The following is a 19,382-nucleotide window of genomic DNA, read 5'->3' as shown; positions in this document are numbered from 1 at the left end:
TTGTTTTAGAAAAGGAAAATGCATCATGGGTCAAATAATATATAAAATTTTTCAATTGTTTACAGCATGTTTGTTTCACAATTAGGAGTTTATTTGCACTTCATACAGAAGACGAGTTTTGTGGAACGCACAGTGGCGCATCTTCGTTCCAGTACAACATTTCAAACGGCACACAAACGGAAAATAGGGGCGTATTCGCAGTGATCAGACGGATCCAATGATTAAACAGAGTTTCCACAAATTGACCAATCGTTGCAAAGAACGACTGAAAAAAACGTTTCCAGGGCGGTACTTCCTCAAATCGCCTTAGTTACCCACATGGAAACGCGGGTCTCTTGTGTTTGATTTCAACGGCCTTTCGTGTAATAGGCTTGAAATTAGTTTACTCACTTTTTAGATTGTTTAAATAACTAATAAGAAACATGAAGATCGAAGAGGTAAAAAGCACAACCAAGACGCAGCGCATCGCTTCTCACAGCCATGTAAAGGGTCTCGGGCTGGACGAGGCCGGTAATGCTAAACAAGCCGCGTCCGGACTAGTGGGGCAGGAGACCGCTAGAGAGGTAACTTCGAGATCAATTTCATATTTTGCTCGTTTGTTAATGAATGCAGAATCAGTCAATTTGATTACACTCATTATTATATGGTCTTCTGCATTTAACTGGTTGCTTGTGAAGAACGAATACAAAGTGTGGTATGTGTTAGGATTCAGGAGCAGTATAAAAATGCGTATGTGTATTTCACTTTCACCAAGAGTATTTTACTGTGCTTATAACACATCCTGGTTTTGCAGACTTTTAATATGTAGTTAAGCTGCTTGATATTATTATTATTATTATATTATGCGTTTATAAAGGACAACATGTTGCTGTAAATCCTTTTCAATTTCAAAAAATGGAAAAGATAAACATAAATTCTTTATATTGTATTCTTACCGTTTTATTAGGCTTGTGGTATCATTGTAGAGCTGATTCGTTCCAAAAAGATGGCTGGCAGAGCCATTTTACTGGCCGGACCACCTGGAACAGGCAAGGTAAGGACTGACAACCTTTAATTTAACAGTCATTGTCAATAGTTTCAGAGAGTGTTTATGGTTTGATAATTGTATTTCTGTACCCTGCAGACTGCTCTAGCATTAGCCATGGCACAGGAATTGGGAAATAAAGTGCCATTCTGTCCTATGGTGGGCAGTGAAGTGTATTCATCAGAAATCAAAAAGACTGAAGTGCTGATGGAGAACTTCAGAAGAGCCATAGGTGAGCTCTCATGGAAAGAACCCATATCTGTGCACCATAACCTGTAAAAATGCTATTATAATAGTGAACATTTATTCATTTCTTTTAAGAGACGCATGCTTTTTATAATGAAGGTAAAAATGGTGAAAACCCCATTCAAATACATTTCAACTTGTCGTGCTACTAGTTAGTAAATAATTCCCCATGCACACACACTGTAGCTTGATATTAGTCATTAGACTCAAAACTGTGTGGAGTGGACTGTGTGATCAAGTGAGATATGCATGCACACATTATTACAGTGCTGACAGAGAAATACACTGGCATTGGCAATTGAACACACACAGGTGAGTAGATTCACTGATATTTCATAATATATAATGAATTCTGTAGGTTTTTAAAAGCCTATAAGTAGATCCACTAGTATTTAATATGTTAGCATTGTTTATATGTTCTGTTCATTCTTGTACCTAAAATTCTTAATTAATTATATGAATATTTATTAATTATAGTAATTATTAAATTATTATTAAAATTCGTATTTTTTGATTGTGCAGGTCTGCGTATCAAGGAGACTAAGGAGGTGTATGAGGGAGAGGTCACTGAACTGACTCCTTGTGAGACGGAGAACCCAATGGGGGGCTATGGAAAAACTATCAGTCATGTCATTATTGGTTTGAAGACAGCTAAAGGCACCAAACAGTTGAAGGTAAGGAAGTGAAAGCGCTTTTCTTGCATACTTGTATTTCAAAGATAAGGAGCTGGATCGAAGCCGATTTTTTTTGTCAGTTTGAAGTTATATCTCATAGCGTTTGTTATGCTTATGCAGCTGGATCCCAGTATCTATGAAAGTCTGCAGAAGGAGAGAGTGGAGGTCGGAGATGTTATCTACATCGAAGCGAACAGTGGGGCAGTCAAGGTATGGACGGATTTCCTTAACTATTCTCTCTCCTCCCTATATCTGCTCTTGGCATGTTGAAGCAATCTTTTGTCAGTGCAGGTGGACAGGTAGTCTGGCAGCGGTATAAAGGACAAGATTATCTTTCATATTATTGAAAGAAATTAATGCTTTTATTCAGCAAGAATGCATTAATGTGAAGTGATAGTAAAGACATTCATTAGGTTACAAAATATATAAATATCACAAATATAATATAATGTTACAAATGCTGTTCTTTTTGGCTTTATATTTTTTAAAGGATTTTGAAAAAAACAATTTCTACAAAAATATTAAGCAGCACAACTTGTTTGCAGGAATAAGTTAGATTTTAAGATATATTCAAATTTTTTAACTGTCACTATTTCTTTTTCTTTCTTTTCTTTTTTGTATTTTTGATCAAATAAATGCAGAATTGGTCAGCATAATAGATTTCTTTCAAAAACATTTTGAACGGTAGTGTACACGCATATATGGTTGCACAACTCTAGTATTTCAACAAAATCCTACATCACATAAAGTGCAGTACACTTCCCTTGTAAATAAATTGACCCGATTTAATGGTCCCCAAATCTCTCAAAGCTTTTGAGTTCATTCATAATCAGTCCTTCTGTTTTTGGTCTGCAGAGGCAGGGACGGTGTGACACATTTGCAACAGAGTTTGATCTGGAGGCGGAAGAGTACGTACCTCTTCCGAAAGGTGATGTACACAAGAAGAAAGAGATTATTCAGGATGTTACACTTCATGACCTGGATATTGCTAATGCAAGACCTCAGGTATGTGCACACAAACATCATGTTTTCCAGCATTTCAAGTGGATCCCCATAATGCTGATCATATAAGCATACTGTGTTTTCCAGGGAGGCCAGGACATACTTTCTATGATGGGTCAACTGATGAAACCCAAGAAGACAGAAATCACAGGTATCATACATTATATACTGATAATCATAACAGGATTTTTAATGAAGCCTTGTTTAACTATCTTTTTTTTGTGTGTATTATGTATTCAGATAAACTGAGAGGGGAGATCAATAAGGTGGTGAACAAGTACATTGATCAGGGTGTGGCAGAGCTGGTTCCTGGTGTTCTGTTCATTGATGAAGTTCACATGCTGGACATCGAGTGTTTTACCTACCTACATCGAGCACTGGAGAGCTCCATTGCTCCCATCGTAGTGTTTGCATCCAATCGAGGAAACTGCCTTATAAGGTGTGTTTTTGATACAATGGGAAACGTAGTCAATTAAATTAGCTTTGTCTCACTTTTGTAGGATATTAAGTAACAATTTTACAGTAAAGTTCAGTTAGTTAACATTAATGGATTAGGTATCATGAACTAACAAAGAACACAGCATTTATTAAATTTTTTGTATTTAAAATTTTTAGTTAATTTTTATTCGGCAACACTTCACATAAGGTCCCATTAGTTAATGTTTGTTATTGCATTAACTAATGGTAACCTAATGGGGTAACATAATAAACTAATGGGGACCACAAAATCAGTCATACGGGTCAATTTTTCGAAATTGAGATTTATACACCATCTGAAAGCTGAATAAATTTAGGTTTGTTAGGATGGGACAATATTTGGTCGAGATACAACTATTTGAAAATCTGGAATCTGAAGGTGCAAAAAAAATCTAAATATTGAGAAAATCGCCTTTAAAGTTGTCCAAATGTCTTCAAAAACATCAAAAATGAAGTTTTAATATATTTACAGTAGGAAATTTACTAAATATCTTCATGGAACATAATCTTTACTTAATATCCTAATGATATTTGGCATAAAAGAAAAATCAATAATTTTGACCCATACTATGTATTTTTGGCTATTGCATTGCTACAAATATACCTCAGCGACTTAAGACTGGTTTTGTGCTCCAGAGTCACATTTGTTGCAGTATCTATTCAACTGTTCATTGTTAGTTCATGTTAGCTTAGGTCCATTAAATAATATTAACAGATAACAATTTAATATTTTATTAAATGTTAAAATTAACAAACTAAGATGAATAAATGGGTAACACTTTACAATAAGGTTCATTAGTTAACATTAGTTAACTGTGTTAGTTAACATGAACTAAGCATGAACAATACTTCTACAGCATTTATTGATCTTAGTTAATGTTAATTTCAACATTTAATAATTAATTATTAAAATCAAAAGTTGTATATGTTAACATTAGATAATGCGCAGTGAACTAACATGAACAAACAATGAATAACTATTTTCATTAACTAACATTAACAAAGATGAATAAATACTGTAACAAATGTATTGTTCATTGTTAGTTCATGTTAGTTAATACATTAACTAATGTTAACAAATGACACCTTATTGTAAAGTGTTACCAATAAATGCTTTGGAAGTATTTTTTCAATGTGAATTCATGTTAACTATTGTAGTTGACTAATGTTAATAAATGGAACCTTATTGTAAAGTGTTGCCGTTTATTTATAAATATATTGTTTATTTCTGTTCATTATGTAAATTAATGTTAATTTATACAACTTGTTAAAAATATATTAATGGATGTAAAAATTCACATTACCCTACATTAAAGGGATACTTCACCCCAAAATGAAAATTTTGTCATTAATCACTTACCCCCATGTCGTTCCAAACCCGTAAAAGCTTCGTTTGTCAAGTAAATTACACTGTCAGGGTCCAGAAAAGTATGAAAGACCACAGTGGTTAGAATCCACTGGTGGTCTTTGATATCCACAATATCAGGTCCAGAAAAGTATGAAAGACATAGTCAGAATAGTCCATCTACCACCAGTGGTTCAACCGTAACATTATGAAGCGACGAGAATACTTTTTGTACGCGAAGAAAACAAAAATAACAACTTTATTCAACAATTTGTCTCTCGTCCAGCGGATATTCTCCAAAATGGCGCTACAGTGATGCGGAGAGACACAGAGGAGACGACTTGTTGAATAAAGTCGTTATTTTAGTTTTCTTCGCGTACAAAAAGTATTCTCGTCGCTTCATTACGTTACGGTTGAAGCACTGATGGCAGATGGCCTATTCTGACGATGTCTTTCATACTTTTATGGACCCTGACAGTGTAATTTACTAGGCAGTCAATGGGACAAGTCACAAGCCTCCCGGTTTTCATCCAAAATATCTTAAATTGTGTTCCAAAGACGAACGAAGCTTTTACAGGTTTGGAACAACATGGGGGTAAGTGATTAATGACAAAATTTTCATTTAGGGGTGGAGTATCCCTTTAATAAGTGTTGTAAAATTATTGTTCATTGTTAGATCATCATAGTTTGCTGTGACCAGCTATTAGAATGATCCATTTGATTGGCAAGTTTACAGTTATACATAATAATGTTTTAGGGGAACAGAGGATATCAGCTCTCCTCACGGTATTCCACTGGATCTGCTGGATCGAGTCTTGATTATCAGAACTATGCTGTACACTCCTCAAGAAATGAAACAGGTGGGCATTCAAATTGTCAAAACAAGCTGCTTAAAAATAAAGTTTTTACATTATAAAAGACGAATTAAACATTTCATGCTGTTGTTTCATTTGCATGTTACTATAGATCATAAAGATCAGAGCTCAGACAGAAGGAATCAACATCAGCGAGGAGGCTTTATCTCATCTTGGAGAGATCGGTACCAAGACTACACTTAGGTAATACTTTTTACTGCATTTTGAAAAACATACCTACTTATTTAGATTAGCATTGAACTCCCATATTTATTTCTGTGTTGCTTGCATTTTCATTATCATGCATTTATAATTTATGCAATTTGGTTTGGTCATTTTGGCTAATGTGTGAGTTTGTGTAAATGCAGATACGCAGTGCAGCTGCTGACCCCTGCCAGTCTGCTGGCACGAGTTCAGGGAAGGGAAGTAGTCGAAAAGGAACAAGTGGAAGAAATTAATGAACTCTTCTATGATGCTAAATCCTCTGCAAAGATCCTACAAGATCAGCACACCAAGTTTATGAAATAACTGTACAGCCTGCTTTAGTGTGCTTTACTGGTTGTTTAGTTCACATTTGTCATGACATTCTAACAGTATGACCGCTGTTTTAAGCCAATTCAACATCAATGCATGGCTACTTTATTGTTTTACCTAACTGTCAGTTGTTGTTAGTCAAAAAACTGGTAGAAAAACAGATAAGAAAACATTCTCTATTTAACGTGCTTAGAAAACCTGATTTCTTTAGTTTCATCCCCCAGTTTTGTTATTTTCCTGCGGGATAAGTTTTCCATTGTCCTGTCTGCTGTTCTTTTTGTTTTGAAAATAAATCTTTTTTTATAGTAATGTGAAATATAAATGGGACTTTTTTTTAATGACAAATATTTCATTTTCACACCAAATCAAATGCTCAACTTCAATTTAAAACTAAACCAACAAGTTTATTTATTTATTATTTATCCAATAAACCTTGCAACTAAAGTAGCATTCTAGGATATTTAAAAAAAAATAATAAAGTCCATTTTAATTGTTTAAAGCCTTTTTAGAAAAATGGAAAAAAGTGCATTTAGGTACATATTAAGATCAGGTTATTAGCTGTGTTAAATGTTGAACGATGACCATGTTCAAACAAAAACTACGGAGTTGTTTTCAATGTTAATGCTTTAGATTCATTTAAAAAATACATGTTTTAGCTGTACGATTCAGTGAAACTGTAGTTTCATAGTGTTACTTTCTCTTGCTGGGTTTGTTAAAGGCAGTCTCAGATCCTGAGCGAACATTGCTGAAGACGGATGGTGCGACCTTCCCAGCCTGTTCTAAAAGCAGAGACAGAAAGATACTCAGGATACACAATAATACAAACTACAACATCCAACACATTTGGATTTCAGTTACCTCATTACAAAGGGCTCCGTTTATGTAAATTATACATGCATGAATTGACAAAAGACAAAGTAATTTTAACTGAGAAGTGACGTATATGGCGTCAAACACAAATCTCTCATGTTTCATGTGTTAGTGTTTCTTAAAGATTCATGTGTTTCTTAATGATATACAATCTTTTAATAGTCTTTGATGATAACTTTTAAAATTGAAGGGAACATTGATGGTCTGTGTATACAATGGTGATAAATTAGTACATTGTAAAATATTACAGCTGGGATCTTGAAGTTGAGATTATAAAAGGCTAGAAAAAAAATAAGGGGTATCTTCAGGAATCAGAAACACAAATTAGTCAATATAAACACGTAAGACAAATGATAGACAATAAACATCACATAAAAAAGTGATTAGTAGAAGAGTGTCTTCCCCCGTGTTTTTGTGTTCTGACCTTCTGCTATATATGGAGTGGAAACATTACAAAAACCAGACACACATACACACGGCTCTTCTTTTTTCCTCTTGGCTCCAAGTCAAAAAAGAAGGACACTTGGATTCAGTGACATTTTGATTTCACACACAATCTTCTAACTGAATGATCAGTTGCTGCTCGACTCACCGCATTCCTGCATCACTTCAAAGGTCTTGCTCTTCACCTCTGTTCCAGATGCCAATTGATCCTTGGCTCCAATCAAATCCTCTGCTTTTACCTCAGGCCTCTTAACTTCTTCACCCTGCTGAAGAGAAACAGAAAAATGAATGACAAGAAAAAATGATCAGAATTTCTTCTGTGGTCATCTTTGTCTTACTTGAGACATGGCCAACTCTCAAAATCAGTTGTGAAGTCCTACTGTCTTGCTGAAGATACTGTTTTATACTGGTCGTAAGTGCATTTATACAAACACACCCTTCCCTTGCAAAGTCCAATCCCAAATGGGCCATAATTCCTTTGGCCAAAGCATGAGTCACACTGTTCCTCCTCCCATTCAGTCTCAGTCACTGTTCCCGTAGGCATATACACAGTTATTTAAAGATGACATCTTCAGTACTTCAATTACTTCCAGCAGTTGAGAAATGAAAAGAGTTCATGGTTTGTGCCTTGTATCTGCTTTATTGTTCATGCTGGAGTGCTTCTAAATGACTGCATATGTTTATTTGAACAGTTGTGTTTGTTCTTTTGAGTGTTGCTAAGTGATTGTTTGTGAATGTTAATTTGTCTCTCAGAGCAAAGAGATATTCAGGAAGGACTTGATGTCCTGCTATTCTTGAGTCTCTCTGTCCTAATGTTTTTATTTTCTTATTCCTTTTTACTGGTTTGCAAACTTTTCATACAGCTTCATGCTAGAATCTATGTTCAAAAGTTTGGAACTGGCAAGATTTTTTAACGTTTTTGAAAAAGTCTCTTATGCTCACCAAGGCTGCATTTATTATATATATACACACCAAAAACAGCAATAATGAAAGGTTTGTGGGAGAGATAAATATGGACATTTTCCTGTGGTTTACTGCTTTTTTATGATGTGTCGTTCTGCACTATTGAAAATGCTGATAAAAAGATTTGAAATACAAAAACTGCAATAAAACAGTAAATACTGTTATAATTTAAAAGACATGTTTATTTTAAAATGTAGTATATTCCTGTATGACAGAAATACATTTTCATGTTAAACAATTTTCCAGTAGTACATATTTTTAGGATTCTTTGATGAATAGAAAGTTCAAAAGTACAGCATTTATTTAAAATAGAAATCTTTTCTGATAATATAAAAGTCTTTACTGTCCCTTTTGCTTAATCCTTACTGAACAAAAGTAGCATTGTTCTTTAAAAAAAATAAAAATCTTGCCGACCCCAAATATTTGAACAGTAATATTTGTAAATTAAATTTGGAAAACAGTGCAATCAGGAAAAAAAGTTGTATTTGTTCCCAGATATTATAATAGTAGATAATATTTTCCATTCTCATCTTACATGTTTTCAAAGACAATGGTACCCAGTATCATTTGAATTTATTATATGTAAAACCATTTTGTACATCATTCATGTAAACAATCATTCATACAAAATTCACCACTGATTTATACAGCTACAGTATATCTAATAGTAACATTATGCAAAGGGTACCATTATCAATGTACACCTCTGGTATGTCTAATTAAAAATAAGCATTACTGTTCAAAAGATGAACAATCAATGCATTTGTAGTATTTCATAGTGATGAAGGAATGACAGGCACATTGGAGCAGTAGTTGCATACTGGGGGACCCCTTGATATATTTGCATTACGTTGCAATATTCTCTGTATTTGTTTTGTAATCAATCAATAAAATATTCTATAAGATATGTCCTGTAGGAATAGGAACCGTCAAACCGTCAGTATCGTAGTGAACTACTTTTGATGTCATAATCAAAACCGAACATAGAAGTACTGCATCTTCTGCAGCAAAAATTGAAAAAATTTAAAGAAAACAAAATATGTTTGTGAAAAATTACACACAGTATTTATTTCTGGTTATTAATTTTTCTGGTCCATGACATGTTAGTGTCAGCTGCACCTCAGTGAGGTTTAGGCATCAGCAGCTTTCAAAGTAAAAGCTCATGTATGTTTCTTGCTATATTTCAGTAACAACTGAGTCCTAACAAACTGCACAAGTCTCGTTTCCGTAAAAAATGCTGTGACGACTACACCCAGGAGACAAACTGCTCCCACGGCAACATGAACCAGCCTTAGCAACCAGCCACCATCACAGCAGAACATGCTCTGAAAGACAAAATAGTTACAAATCAGATTTCAATTTGCTCATCACAACAAACTGATATAATTAAACAATAAGGCACAGGCATGATACCTCTGAGCACGCTGTGAGGATGGAGCTCACGCCAAGTGCAATAATGACAGCAGAATGTGGGCGGAGCCCCCACAGAGGTGTGCATTCACTTTGCAGAAAATAGTGATGTATGTAAACAATACTGTGAGTGATTCGTAAAGCCATGTTACAGCAATTAGCCAAAATGAAGCCAACGCCACCTAACATCCAGGTTAGCCAATAAGAAAGGAGAAGAAATGATGCTGACATGCCCAGCATCACCAGATTATATCTAAAAAGAAAGAGAGAAAAGCATGTTGTTTAAACAATTTCTTAGAAAAATGGAAAAGGCTTACATACTTATCTGTCTTAGAAAACAGTTTGTAAATAAATGATATATATATATACATATATATATACTGCATATAACACTACAGTTTAAATGTTTGGGGTCAGTAAGATTTTTCGAAAGAAATTAATACTTTTATTATGCAAGGATGCATTAAATTAATCTGTGAATGTAAGGATGTTACAACTATTTTTTATTTCAATCAAATGCTGTTCCTGAATAGCAAATAAATGTTGTTGTACAAATAAATGTATTCATACGAAGAATCCTTAAAAAATGCATTGTGGTTTCCACAAAAATATAATGCAGCACAAATGGATTCAACTTGAGCACCAAATCAGCACATTAGAATGATTTCTGAAGGATCGTGTGACACTGAAGACTGAAGTAATGACTGCTGAAAATTCACAGGAAAAAATTACACTTTAAAATATATTAACATAGAAAACAGTTATTTTAAATTGTAATAATATTTCACATTATTTCTGTTGTTATTGTATTTTTGATCAAATGAATGAAGCTTTGGTGAGCATAAAAGACTTTTCAAAATCTTACAGACCCCAAATGTTCGAGTGATACTGTATATATACAGTATAGTAATTATGTGTTGTTCACCTGTCAACCTCCTCTTTGCTCATAGCAGCAAAAACAAAACACTCTGTTACTCCATTAATGGCCAACAGCAGAACATAACAACTATAACACCGTAGAAGAGCCGGCCCTGCAAAATACACAAATAAACCATTTAAATGTTTACGGCACACATACAAATAAAAATGTATCCGCTATCCACTGTAAGCAATAAGCATATTAATGTTTACCGGCTCCGCTGCTCAGAAGCTCCCCACCGTAGATATCAAGTGCCAGATGAGAATATGCATAACCAAAAACTGTGATGATCAGACCAATCAAAAGCACCAGCTTCAAAAGATATTCCAGTACTTCAGCTGCCATGGAAACTTCCTCCTGTGGACCAATCAACATTTTACAGTTTGCCAACCCACATCTGGGTAGCTGCACTACATTAAATTAGGAACATAAACAGACACTGACTTGTTTTTGATGTCGTACATCTCGTCCACGCTCCAGGACTTTAGCAAAGAACACATAGAAACTCTCCTCAATGGGCAAAAAAAGAAATCTAGCCACCATTGAGCCCAGATTGTTTATTATATCATAAACCCCTGTAAATAGAAAGGAAAATAAGAATTATAATATGAATACGCTGTTTGTGTATAATAGCTTGTGTATATGAATGTACAAACTCACCTTGGTCTCCAAAGTTAAGCACATTCAAAAACGTCATCACATAACGCTCGCCTATAAAATCAAAGCGAAATATTCATTAGAAGCATTTGAACATTCAGACAAAAAAATACTGCGTAATTAAGCATGACAGGCACTAACCTTCTGTAAGTATCTGTTTGAGAAATGACTGCTTGAAAAAGCTCCAGGTTAGTGTGGTCAACTTCCAGTTTAGTAGTGGCTAAAAAAACAAAACAAACAAACAATGTAGTTGTTTCACTGAAACAAAAAATTATGTGGTGTCGTATTATAAAATAAGTCACCTCGTGATCCACTCTAGATGGCAGAAGGTCTGTTATGTGACTAACAGGGAACAATTTACTCTCTGCTTCCTCTGAGCCAAGGAAATGGATGAAGTATAACACGTAACAAAGCAACAAAAACCCTGCATAGACACACTGTCAAATAGAGTTTTTGGAAGACAACCAAAAACTATAAATGTTGTATATGTTCAGTGTGCAAACATGTAAACATATATACCTGGGCAGCAGAGAAGATATAGAGTCCCCATTGAGGTGCTGAGACCACCATCACGACGGTAACAAGACATTTAGCAATCATGGCTAAGCTTTCGGCAATCACCTGCGAATATGTGTAATTTGATCAGATACATTCATCTTATTCAATCTACAATGACAATATAAAGTGCAATATAAAGCATGATAGGCAGATTCTGACACCTTCAAACGGACGAACATGTGCGCATGTGCAAGAACCCAGAGGGGTTCAGCCAGCAGCTCTGTAAGTGCAGCTAGGCAGAACAATCCAACTGCGGGAACATAATGCGGGATGGACTCTGGATCAGGTGCCTGGAGCACCCACCACCACACACACACTAACAGCACACCCCACACACAACCCACAGGAAATCTTAGAGTTTGAGAAGAAGATAAAAGAAAGAGAATAAAAAAAACATTTTAATTTTAGGTGAACTATTCCTTGAAATTTCAGATATGATAGATTTACTTATTTCCTGTAAATCTCTGATTGCAATCGTTCAATCCTTTTTTTATATATAGAGTTCATTAGTGCCTCCCCACGTTTCAGCGTGTTGGTTCCAGGGGCAAGCAAATTTTGGTTAATAAACCTACAGGTATTTCTGCTTACGTGAGCCATAACAGGTTGATGACTTGTCTCCAGTTACGCCCCGCCCCTTCGCTGCTTAGACACGCCCTCCGGAACGCCTCCCTAGACAGAAACACCAATGTAGAATAGAGCAGCATCAACCTGTAACAAAAGCAAACGTTGCAGTTAGTGGGCCACTGAAAGGAATGTTCGAGTTTATGATTTGTACCTGCAAACCCACCTAACATTTACCACGCCTATCAGCTCCTTGGACACAAACCGCAGAGTAAATGCATTCAAGAGAAACGTCAACACTCGAAACATCACCTGCAACGTAAAAAAATATTTCAACATACTGCTTTATTATATGTCTCTAATATAGGTGTATTTAGTGTGTTCAGAATAGCAGTGTGTGTGTGTAGTAGTACCTGAAGCAGAACATTATAAGAGGCCAGTGTTGAAGCACTCTTGAGCACATCTTCTGAGCCCATTGTGAACTTTACTTTTTTTAACTCAACTATTGAAACTCTCTAACAACAAAATCACCGAAATTCGCCGGTGGCAAATAAACGTTACCTTCGCTTCATTATACAGATATATTACTATGATACTGTACTACAATAGTCTCCATTTGGTATTTACCAACTGTACAAGTTGTCAAATGGAATATACTTCCGTTTCTCAGTTGAAAGATTTCAAAATAAAAGTCCGCGAATATCGGTGGCGTTTCTAATGACGCTTTGGGGGGAAATGGACGACTCGCGTTATTTTATAATTATTCAAAATGTTCGTAATATTCTGCAGTGAGACAAAAATCTATGTTCGACTGTACATTGTAGCACTTTTAACTGGTTGCAACTAACAGGAAGTTTTTTCTGGAAGGATTATGATTCACTAGACTCGAATCTTTCTGTGTTATGAACAACTCAATGAATCGTTCAATCGATTCATTACAATGACCGAGTCGATTAAAATGTGTGTCATTCAACAACAACACCACTACAAAGCAGAAATGAAAGGAATAATCAGAGGGGCTATGATTAGGAAATGGCAAAAGATGTGGGATAGGGACATAAAGGGTCGGCATCTATACAACATTCAAAAACAAGTTGGAAATGGAAGGAAAAACTTTGGAAGTAGGAAGGAGGACACAATAATATCTAGACTCCGTATCAGAATTTGAAGATCACATAATGAAGTATATAAAATAATTGTATCCTTGTGTAATACTCCTTTGGTCAAATTAAAGGTTATTTGATTTTTTTTATTATTAGTTTTTTTAAATATTTTTTTATATGCTGTCACCAATATACAGTCCAGTAGGTGGCGGAAATGCACCTTTTAAGTGGGTTTGCCAACCGCCATTAAAAAGAAAAGAAGAAGAAGAAGAAGAACACCACTACGGACCTGACCAATGCTAGAATCTGAGCCTTCATTAATTAAGTATTCAGTAACTTTTCTAATCAATTTGTGTGGCTGTGGAACATATCCTATTACATTGTGAAGCATATGAAAGAGAAAGAATGCGATTAATAGAAGAATTAAGTTTGTTGAATATTGAAAGAATTACAATTAAGACAATACTTGAGTATGCTTCAGCACAGTATAAAGTCTATAATGCAATTATTAATTATTTGAAAGCAATAGGTTTAATAAATAGAATTTGAAGATCACATAATGAAGTATATAAAATAATTGTATCCTTGTGTAATACTCCTTTGGTCAAATTAAAGGTTATTTGATTTTTTTTATTATTAGTTTTTTTAAATATTTTTTTATATGCTGTCACCAATATACAGTCCAGTAGGTGGCGGAAATGCACCTTTTAAGTGGGTTTGCCAACCGCCATTAAAAAGAAAAGAAGAAGAACAACACCACTACGGACCTGACCAATGCTAGAATCTGAGCCTTCATTAATTAAGTATTCAGTAACTTTTCTAATCAATTTGTGTGTCCTGCTGTCAGCAAATATTTTATATGTGTACTTGGATAGGGTTGCTTCATCACAAATGCTCATCTCTGCTGCACAGAAGTTACTGTGTCCTCGTAAGAAACGTTTATCTCCGGCCACATGTCTGGATGTGACTGTTCAAATAATGGCTGTGGATCTGGGCGTCAAACTTGCGCTACTTTACGACAGTAATGCAGCATCTCCAGAACAGCTTCAGATGTACCTCAATGCTCTACAGGAGTCTGGAGTTGTAACCAATCCACTACGGATTCTGACCATTGATGGCAACACATTCATTTTTAATCGTGCCACTATTGAGTCCCACCTGGACGAACTGCTCCAAAGCAAAGGTCTCATTCTGATTGACGTATGTCCCTCAAAAAAACGAGCGGTTATGGCTGGCTTTGAAAAGAAAACTGAGGATATGATCAAAACTCTTTCAGGATTCTTCATGAATGAGCTGGACAAAGGCTCCTCTGTGATTGTATTAGGAGAAGAGTTGTATAATGACTGGAACTTGTGCACTCTTTTTGGAATCCTGTTAGGTTATCCAGCCTCATACTGGTTTGACCAAACTAAAGGATTCGGGAACTGTCTGTGTATGACACCACTGGTGGTGTGCACCGTTTGGGTCAAATGGCACACCCGTGACATAAATCATCGCTGTTGTCTTTACTCTTTCAGTGTTCCTGAAGAGCTATGGTCAGAAGTACAATGTCATGTGCAACAGTGGACTGAGCGTCTGAGAGAGAGATTTAACAAACAGCCAGTTCTGACTGATCTCTGCTTTTCTAGGGAAACTGTCACTTTGCGCTCTGTGACCCTTTGAATAAACCTGATTTATGTTTCTTTTTGTATTATTAAATGTTTACATTATTTATTCAATTATTTGTTAATTTCATAATTGTTTTTCATGCATCACCTATTTTCGGTATCATTTATGCTCTTCATGGATTTCTTATCAAAGCAACGTGTAATAATGTGTGCATATAATAACTTCAGGCAGTGAATCTCAACCTTTTTTATTTCAGATCCTTCAGATTCCCAGCTCCATGTTGGCACTCATTTTCTATAGGGTTCAGGTCAGGGATCTGGGACAGCCATGGCAGATGCTTCATTTTGTGCTCAGTGACACAAAGCGGTCATTTTTGTGTTGATTTTGATGTTTGTTTTGGATCATTGTCCTGATAGAAGTTCCAACCACGGCCCATTATGAGATTTCTAACAGAGGCAGTCAGGTTTAGATTTTTTTTTTCTATTGGTTTTTGATAGAATCCATGATGCCATGTATCTGAACAAGATGTCGAGGACCTCCGGCAGAAAAATAGGCCCACAACATTAAAGATCCAGCAGTATATTTTACTGTGGACATGGGGTACTTTTTATCCCTGTTTGCACCAAACCCATCTGGTGGGTTTGCTGCCAAAAACCTCTTTTCTTTTGGTTTCATCTAACCATAAAAGCCAGTCCCTTTGAAGTTCCAGTTGTGTCTGACAACTGAATATGCTGGAGTTTTTCTTGAAACACCTCCCGAACAACATGTGGTGATGTAGGGGCCGTTTGAACCCAAGATTCAACTAATCTCTGCAATTCTCCAGCTGTGATACTTGGAGTCTTTGGCCACTCAAACTCTCCTCCTCACCATGCATTAGGACGATATAGACACACGTCTTCTTCCAGGCAGATTTGTAACATCTTTAGTTGATTGGAACTTCTTAATTATTGCCGATGGTAGAAATGGGGATTTTCAATGCTTTAGCTATTTTCTTTCAGCCACTTTCTATTTTATGAAGCTCAACAATCTTGTTCTGCACATCAGAAATATATTCTTTGGTTTTACTCCTTGGGATGGATGAATAAGGGAATTTGGCCTTTGTGTTCCTCATATTTATAATCCTGTGGAACAGGAAGTCGAGGCTGCACAATTTCATGCTCCTAGTCACCCTGGTGTGCTAAAAAATGTAAATAATATACTTCAGAGATATTTTACTCATAAGAATTTCATAATGTGAGTTTCCCCCCACTTTCAATTGTTTTACTTCAATGAAAGGTTAGAATTTTGTGAATTTTTTGAATGAAAGATCAAAAAGATTAATGCAGATTTATTTTCACAGCCGCCTTTACTCATATTTGGGTGCAAATATTAGTGGAGGGCACTGTATATGTAAAATTATATACATACATTATACTCAAAGCGATATATATAACAAATCTCAACTGCTTGATTGTTTATATTGTTTAAAAATGAAAAACTAAATAATCACCCAGCTCTAAACCTCTCAATGCAAGCAACTATAAGGCATGAAGATATTAAGATGTTATAAGTATTAACGCCATGATTTTCTGTAAAATTGCTTTGAAACAATATGTATTGTGAAAAGCATTATACAAATACAACTGAACATGACCGATATTTTCAGACAGAACAAATGATTAACATGTACATTTTTTTTATGTTTCAATACATTTTAAAAACATCCTAGTAGTCACATATATTCGAAAATACATATTTAAATAGTCATTCATCTTTAACCAAACTTCTATTAGTAAATAAAATAAGTCATAATCCATACAGCTCATTTAGAATGTCATCATTACCATTACTGTTTCCCACATTGATTCTTGAGAAGCTCTGTAACTTTTCAGAGAGTAAATTCTCGATGGGAAATGCAGTTGTCCCTATGAACCTACTTTATCATTTTGAAGTATTTAAGCTTAACTCATTAATGCCAATGCTGTATTCCGTATTGCACTTCAAACTCTAGCTAAAGAATGTGTGTATATGTTAAAGTAATTCTGTAACTTGAGGTAGAGATCTGTTGTTTTATGCAAGGAGCCTAGAACCAAACCAAATCTATGTTCCAGTAATCTTGTGGCGAGGCGAATGCTGAGGTTCAGATTAGCTTCAAGGAAAAGAGTCAGTTTCTCAGAGTTGAACTGCCGGCAGCACTTCTCCACAACGCGCACTCACCCTGATGTCAGTAAGATGATCAGCTCTCGTGGGTCCTATATTCACAATGGCTATTGGAAGCTTTCTTTCACTAGCAGCGAGGAGAAAGCGGTACCCTGAAAAAACCTAAAAAGCAAAACAAATGCCTTCACCTTTTTCCAAATGTCTTGAGAAAGTATTGAGACAAGGAGGAAAAATTATTTGCATTATCTACATCAGGAATACTCATTAACTAGTTCAAACTCTAGTCAAACACCTGAACCAACCACGCAAGGTCTTTGGGTTTACTTGAAGATTGCACTGGAACAGGGTTGGAACTATTTGTGGGGATCAGTGTTATTTTAGTATTACTGAGATACTATTGCTATTATAGTATGATAATATATAGTAATGATACTATTATAATATTTTTAATTAGTTTAAATTTTTTACTTTCCATTTTCATTTTAATTATATATTATTATATTTTACTTTTATAAATATTTTATTATTTAATTTATTTTTAGTTATTTTACACTTCTACGTTGTTTGTTTCCGTCATTTTCATTAGTTTTTTTTAATGCTTTTTAAATTTATGCTATATAGTTTGTATTTATTTTTATTTCAGCTTTAGTTTCAGTTATTCTTGCATCAAGTTAAACTAAATGAAAATGAGAAATAAATGAAAGCTTATTCCTTATTCCACAGAATCTCCTCTCACAATACTTCAAAAGTTTTTTTTCTCATATAGTTTATATTGTGAGACAAAAAAATAAAAAAAATGTAATAAGATGATAAAATTGCGAGATATAATTTAAGAATTACAAGGAAAAAAACGTCGTAATTACCTTTTTTTATTTAATGGTGGAAACAAGCTTCCATAAAAATGTTACCTCTGCAACTAGCTGAAATAAAGTATTTTTTTCTTTAAGTTCAGTTTATTTTAACATTTATTTTACTTCAAGTATCAAAATTCTTTTGTGGTTTTAGTTTCAGTTAAGTATTATAACCACGGGGATTTTGATTCAAATCTTTTAAAGGGGTCATATGATGCGATTTCAAGTTTTCTTTTCTCTTTGGAGTGTTACAAGCTCTTGGTGCATAAAGAAGATCTGTAAAGTTGCAAAAATTAAAGTCTCAAATCCAAAGAGATATTCTTTATAAAAGTTAATTGTCAACCACGCCTACCTAAAACAGCTCGTTCTAACACGCCCCACATACCTACATCACTATGTGGTAAGATTTGCATAATGCCGCCCAAATGTTCACGCAAAGAAAGAAGGCGTAACTTTTATTCTCGCTGTAGTATTGTTGTTGCCGCCACCGCCATGTCGTGAAGGCGCTGTGTGTTTCGTTGTGAAAGCGAAACTACTTTGTTTGGTCTTCCAAAAGAGGACGATATCTGCTTCGTCATGCCTGGAGCTGATCCGTGCTGGTCGATGAGGAAATACATCAACTTCGCGCTGTGGATCGCCGGATCGGCTCTCATTGTGGACAAAGCGGAGTCCAGCCCGGAGTCTTCACATGTGGTTGCCGCAAGCCCACCGGACGCTCCTTCGTCGAATCTGCCAGCCGCGCCGTTCTCAAGCCTGCCCGCCTCCACTCACTCAAGCCCACTGTGTGTGACGCTGTTTTGTTGTGAAAGCAAAACTACTTTGTTTGGTCTTCCAAAAGAGGACGATATCTGCTTCGTCATGCCTGGAGCTGATCCGTGCTGGTCGATGAGGAAATACATCAACTTCGCGCTGTGGATCGCCGGATCGGCTCTCATTGTGGACAAAGCGGAGTCCAGCCCGGAGTCTTCACATGTGGTTGCCGCAAGCCCACCGGACGCTCCTTCGTCGAATCTGCCAGCCGCGCCGTTCTCAAGCCTGCCCGCCTCCACTCACTCAAGCCCACTGTGTGTGACGCTGTTTTGTTGTGAAAGCAAAACTACTTTGTTTGGCCTTTCAAAAGAGGACACGACTAGAAATCAGTGG

At 35.7% G+C, this 19,382-nt stretch overlaps 4 protein-coding genes across 5 annotated transcripts in view; 2 read left to right on the top strand and 2 right to left on the bottom strand.

The window, feature by feature from the left end:
* The first annotated feature begins 252 nt into the window (after positions 1-252).
* Positions 253-6,561, top strand: LOC107568195 (ruvB-like 1). The gene is made up of 11 exons (XM_016254122.1): positions 253-563; positions 947-1,033; positions 1,124-1,256; positions 1,793-1,944; positions 2,065-2,154; positions 2,800-2,949; positions 3,034-3,097; positions 3,187-3,385; positions 5,526-5,628; positions 5,735-5,826; positions 5,991-6,561. Exons 1-11 carry the CDS (start codon positions 423-425, stop codon positions 6,148-6,150), a joined length of 1,371 nt encoding a protein of 456 aa, XP_016109608.1. The 5' UTR covers positions 253-422; the 3' UTR covers positions 6,151-6,561.
* Positions 6,562-8,995: 2,434 nt separating this feature from the next.
* LOC107568194 (protein RFT1 homolog) lies at positions 8,996-13,140 on the bottom strand. Of its 2 annotated transcripts, XM_016254120.1 has the most exons (13): positions 12,952-13,140; positions 12,765-12,850; positions 12,566-12,685; positions 12,139-12,328; positions 11,939-12,040; positions 11,722-11,856; positions 11,561-11,639; positions 11,423-11,473; positions 11,207-11,337; positions 10,975-11,119; positions 10,769-10,874; positions 9,847-10,096; positions 8,996-9,758 (listed from the first exon to the last, which is right to left on the bottom strand). In XM_016254120.1, the coding sequence occupies exons 1-13, from the start codon at positions 13,012-13,014 to the stop codon at positions 9,594-9,596; spliced, it is 1,623 nt and encodes a 540-aa protein (XP_016109606.1). In that variant the 5' UTR covers positions 13,015-13,140; the 3' UTR covers positions 8,996-9,593. The 2 variants fall into 2 exon arrangements, with proteins under 2 accessions (XP_016109606.1, XP_016109607.1); XM_016254121.1 differs by lacking the exon at positions 11,722-11,856.
* A 1,252-nt stretch (positions 13,141-14,392) lies between these two features.
* Positions 14,393-15,303, top strand: LOC107568182 (UPF0739 protein C1orf74 homolog). Its single transcript, XM_016254101.1, has one exon. It carries the CDS (start codon positions 14,416-14,418, stop codon positions 15,301-15,303), a length of 888 nt encoding a protein of 295 aa, XP_016109587.1. The 5' UTR covers positions 14,393-14,415.
* A 1,531-nt stretch (positions 15,304-16,834) lies between these two features.
* sirt4 (sirtuin 4) overlaps positions 16,835-19,382 on the bottom strand; it is a 5,240-nt gene continuing 2,692 nt past the window's right edge. The window contains exon 4 of the mRNA XM_016254124.1: positions 16,835-17,550. Within this exon, the coding sequence (XP_016109610.1) occupies positions 17,401-17,550 (150 nt within the window). The 3' untranslated portion in view covers positions 16,835-17,400. The remainder of the gene's footprint in view (positions 17,551-19,382) is intronic.

This window comes from Sinocyclocheilus grahami, unplaced genomic scaffold, assembly GCF_001515645.1.
Source record: "Sinocyclocheilus grahami isolate Dianchi unplaced genomic scaffold, SAMN03320097.WGS_v1.1 scaffold1224.1, whole genome shotgun sequence".
Taxonomy (NCBI): domain Eukaryota; kingdom Metazoa; phylum Chordata; class Actinopteri; order Cypriniformes; family Cyprinidae; genus Sinocyclocheilus; species Sinocyclocheilus grahami.
The sequence above is the reverse complement of the archived record's forward strand: the minus strand, read 5'-3'. Positions and strand labels throughout refer to the sequence as shown.

Coding starts and splice junctions, on each gene's coding strand:
- LOC107568195 (XM_016254122.1), top strand. CDS start 423: ATGAAGATCGAAGAGGTAAAAAGCACAACCAAGACGCAGCGCATCGCT. Junction 3,386..5,525: donor CGAGGAAACTGCCTTATAAG/GTGTGTTTTTGA, acceptor ATAATGTTTTAG/GGGAACAGAGGATATCAGCT. Junction 5,827..5,990: donor GGTACCAAGACTACACTTAG/GTAATACTTTTT, acceptor GTGTAAATGCAG/ATACGCAGTGCAGCTGCTGA.
- LOC107568194 (XM_016254120.1), bottom strand. CDS start 13,014: ATGGGCTCAGAAGATGTGCTCAAGAGTGCTTCAACACTGGCCTCTTAT. Junction 11,640..11,721: donor CATCTAGAGTGGATCACGAG/GTGACTTATTTT, acceptor TTGTTTTTTTAG/CCACTACTAAACTGGAAGTT. Junction 10,097..10,768: donor AGCAAAGAGGAGGTTGACAG/GTGAACAACACA, acceptor CTTTCTTTTTAG/ATATAATCTGGTGATGCTGG.
- LOC107568182 (XM_016254101.1), top strand. CDS start 14,416: ATGCTAGAATCTGAGCCTTCATTAATTAAGTATTCAGTAACTTTTCTA.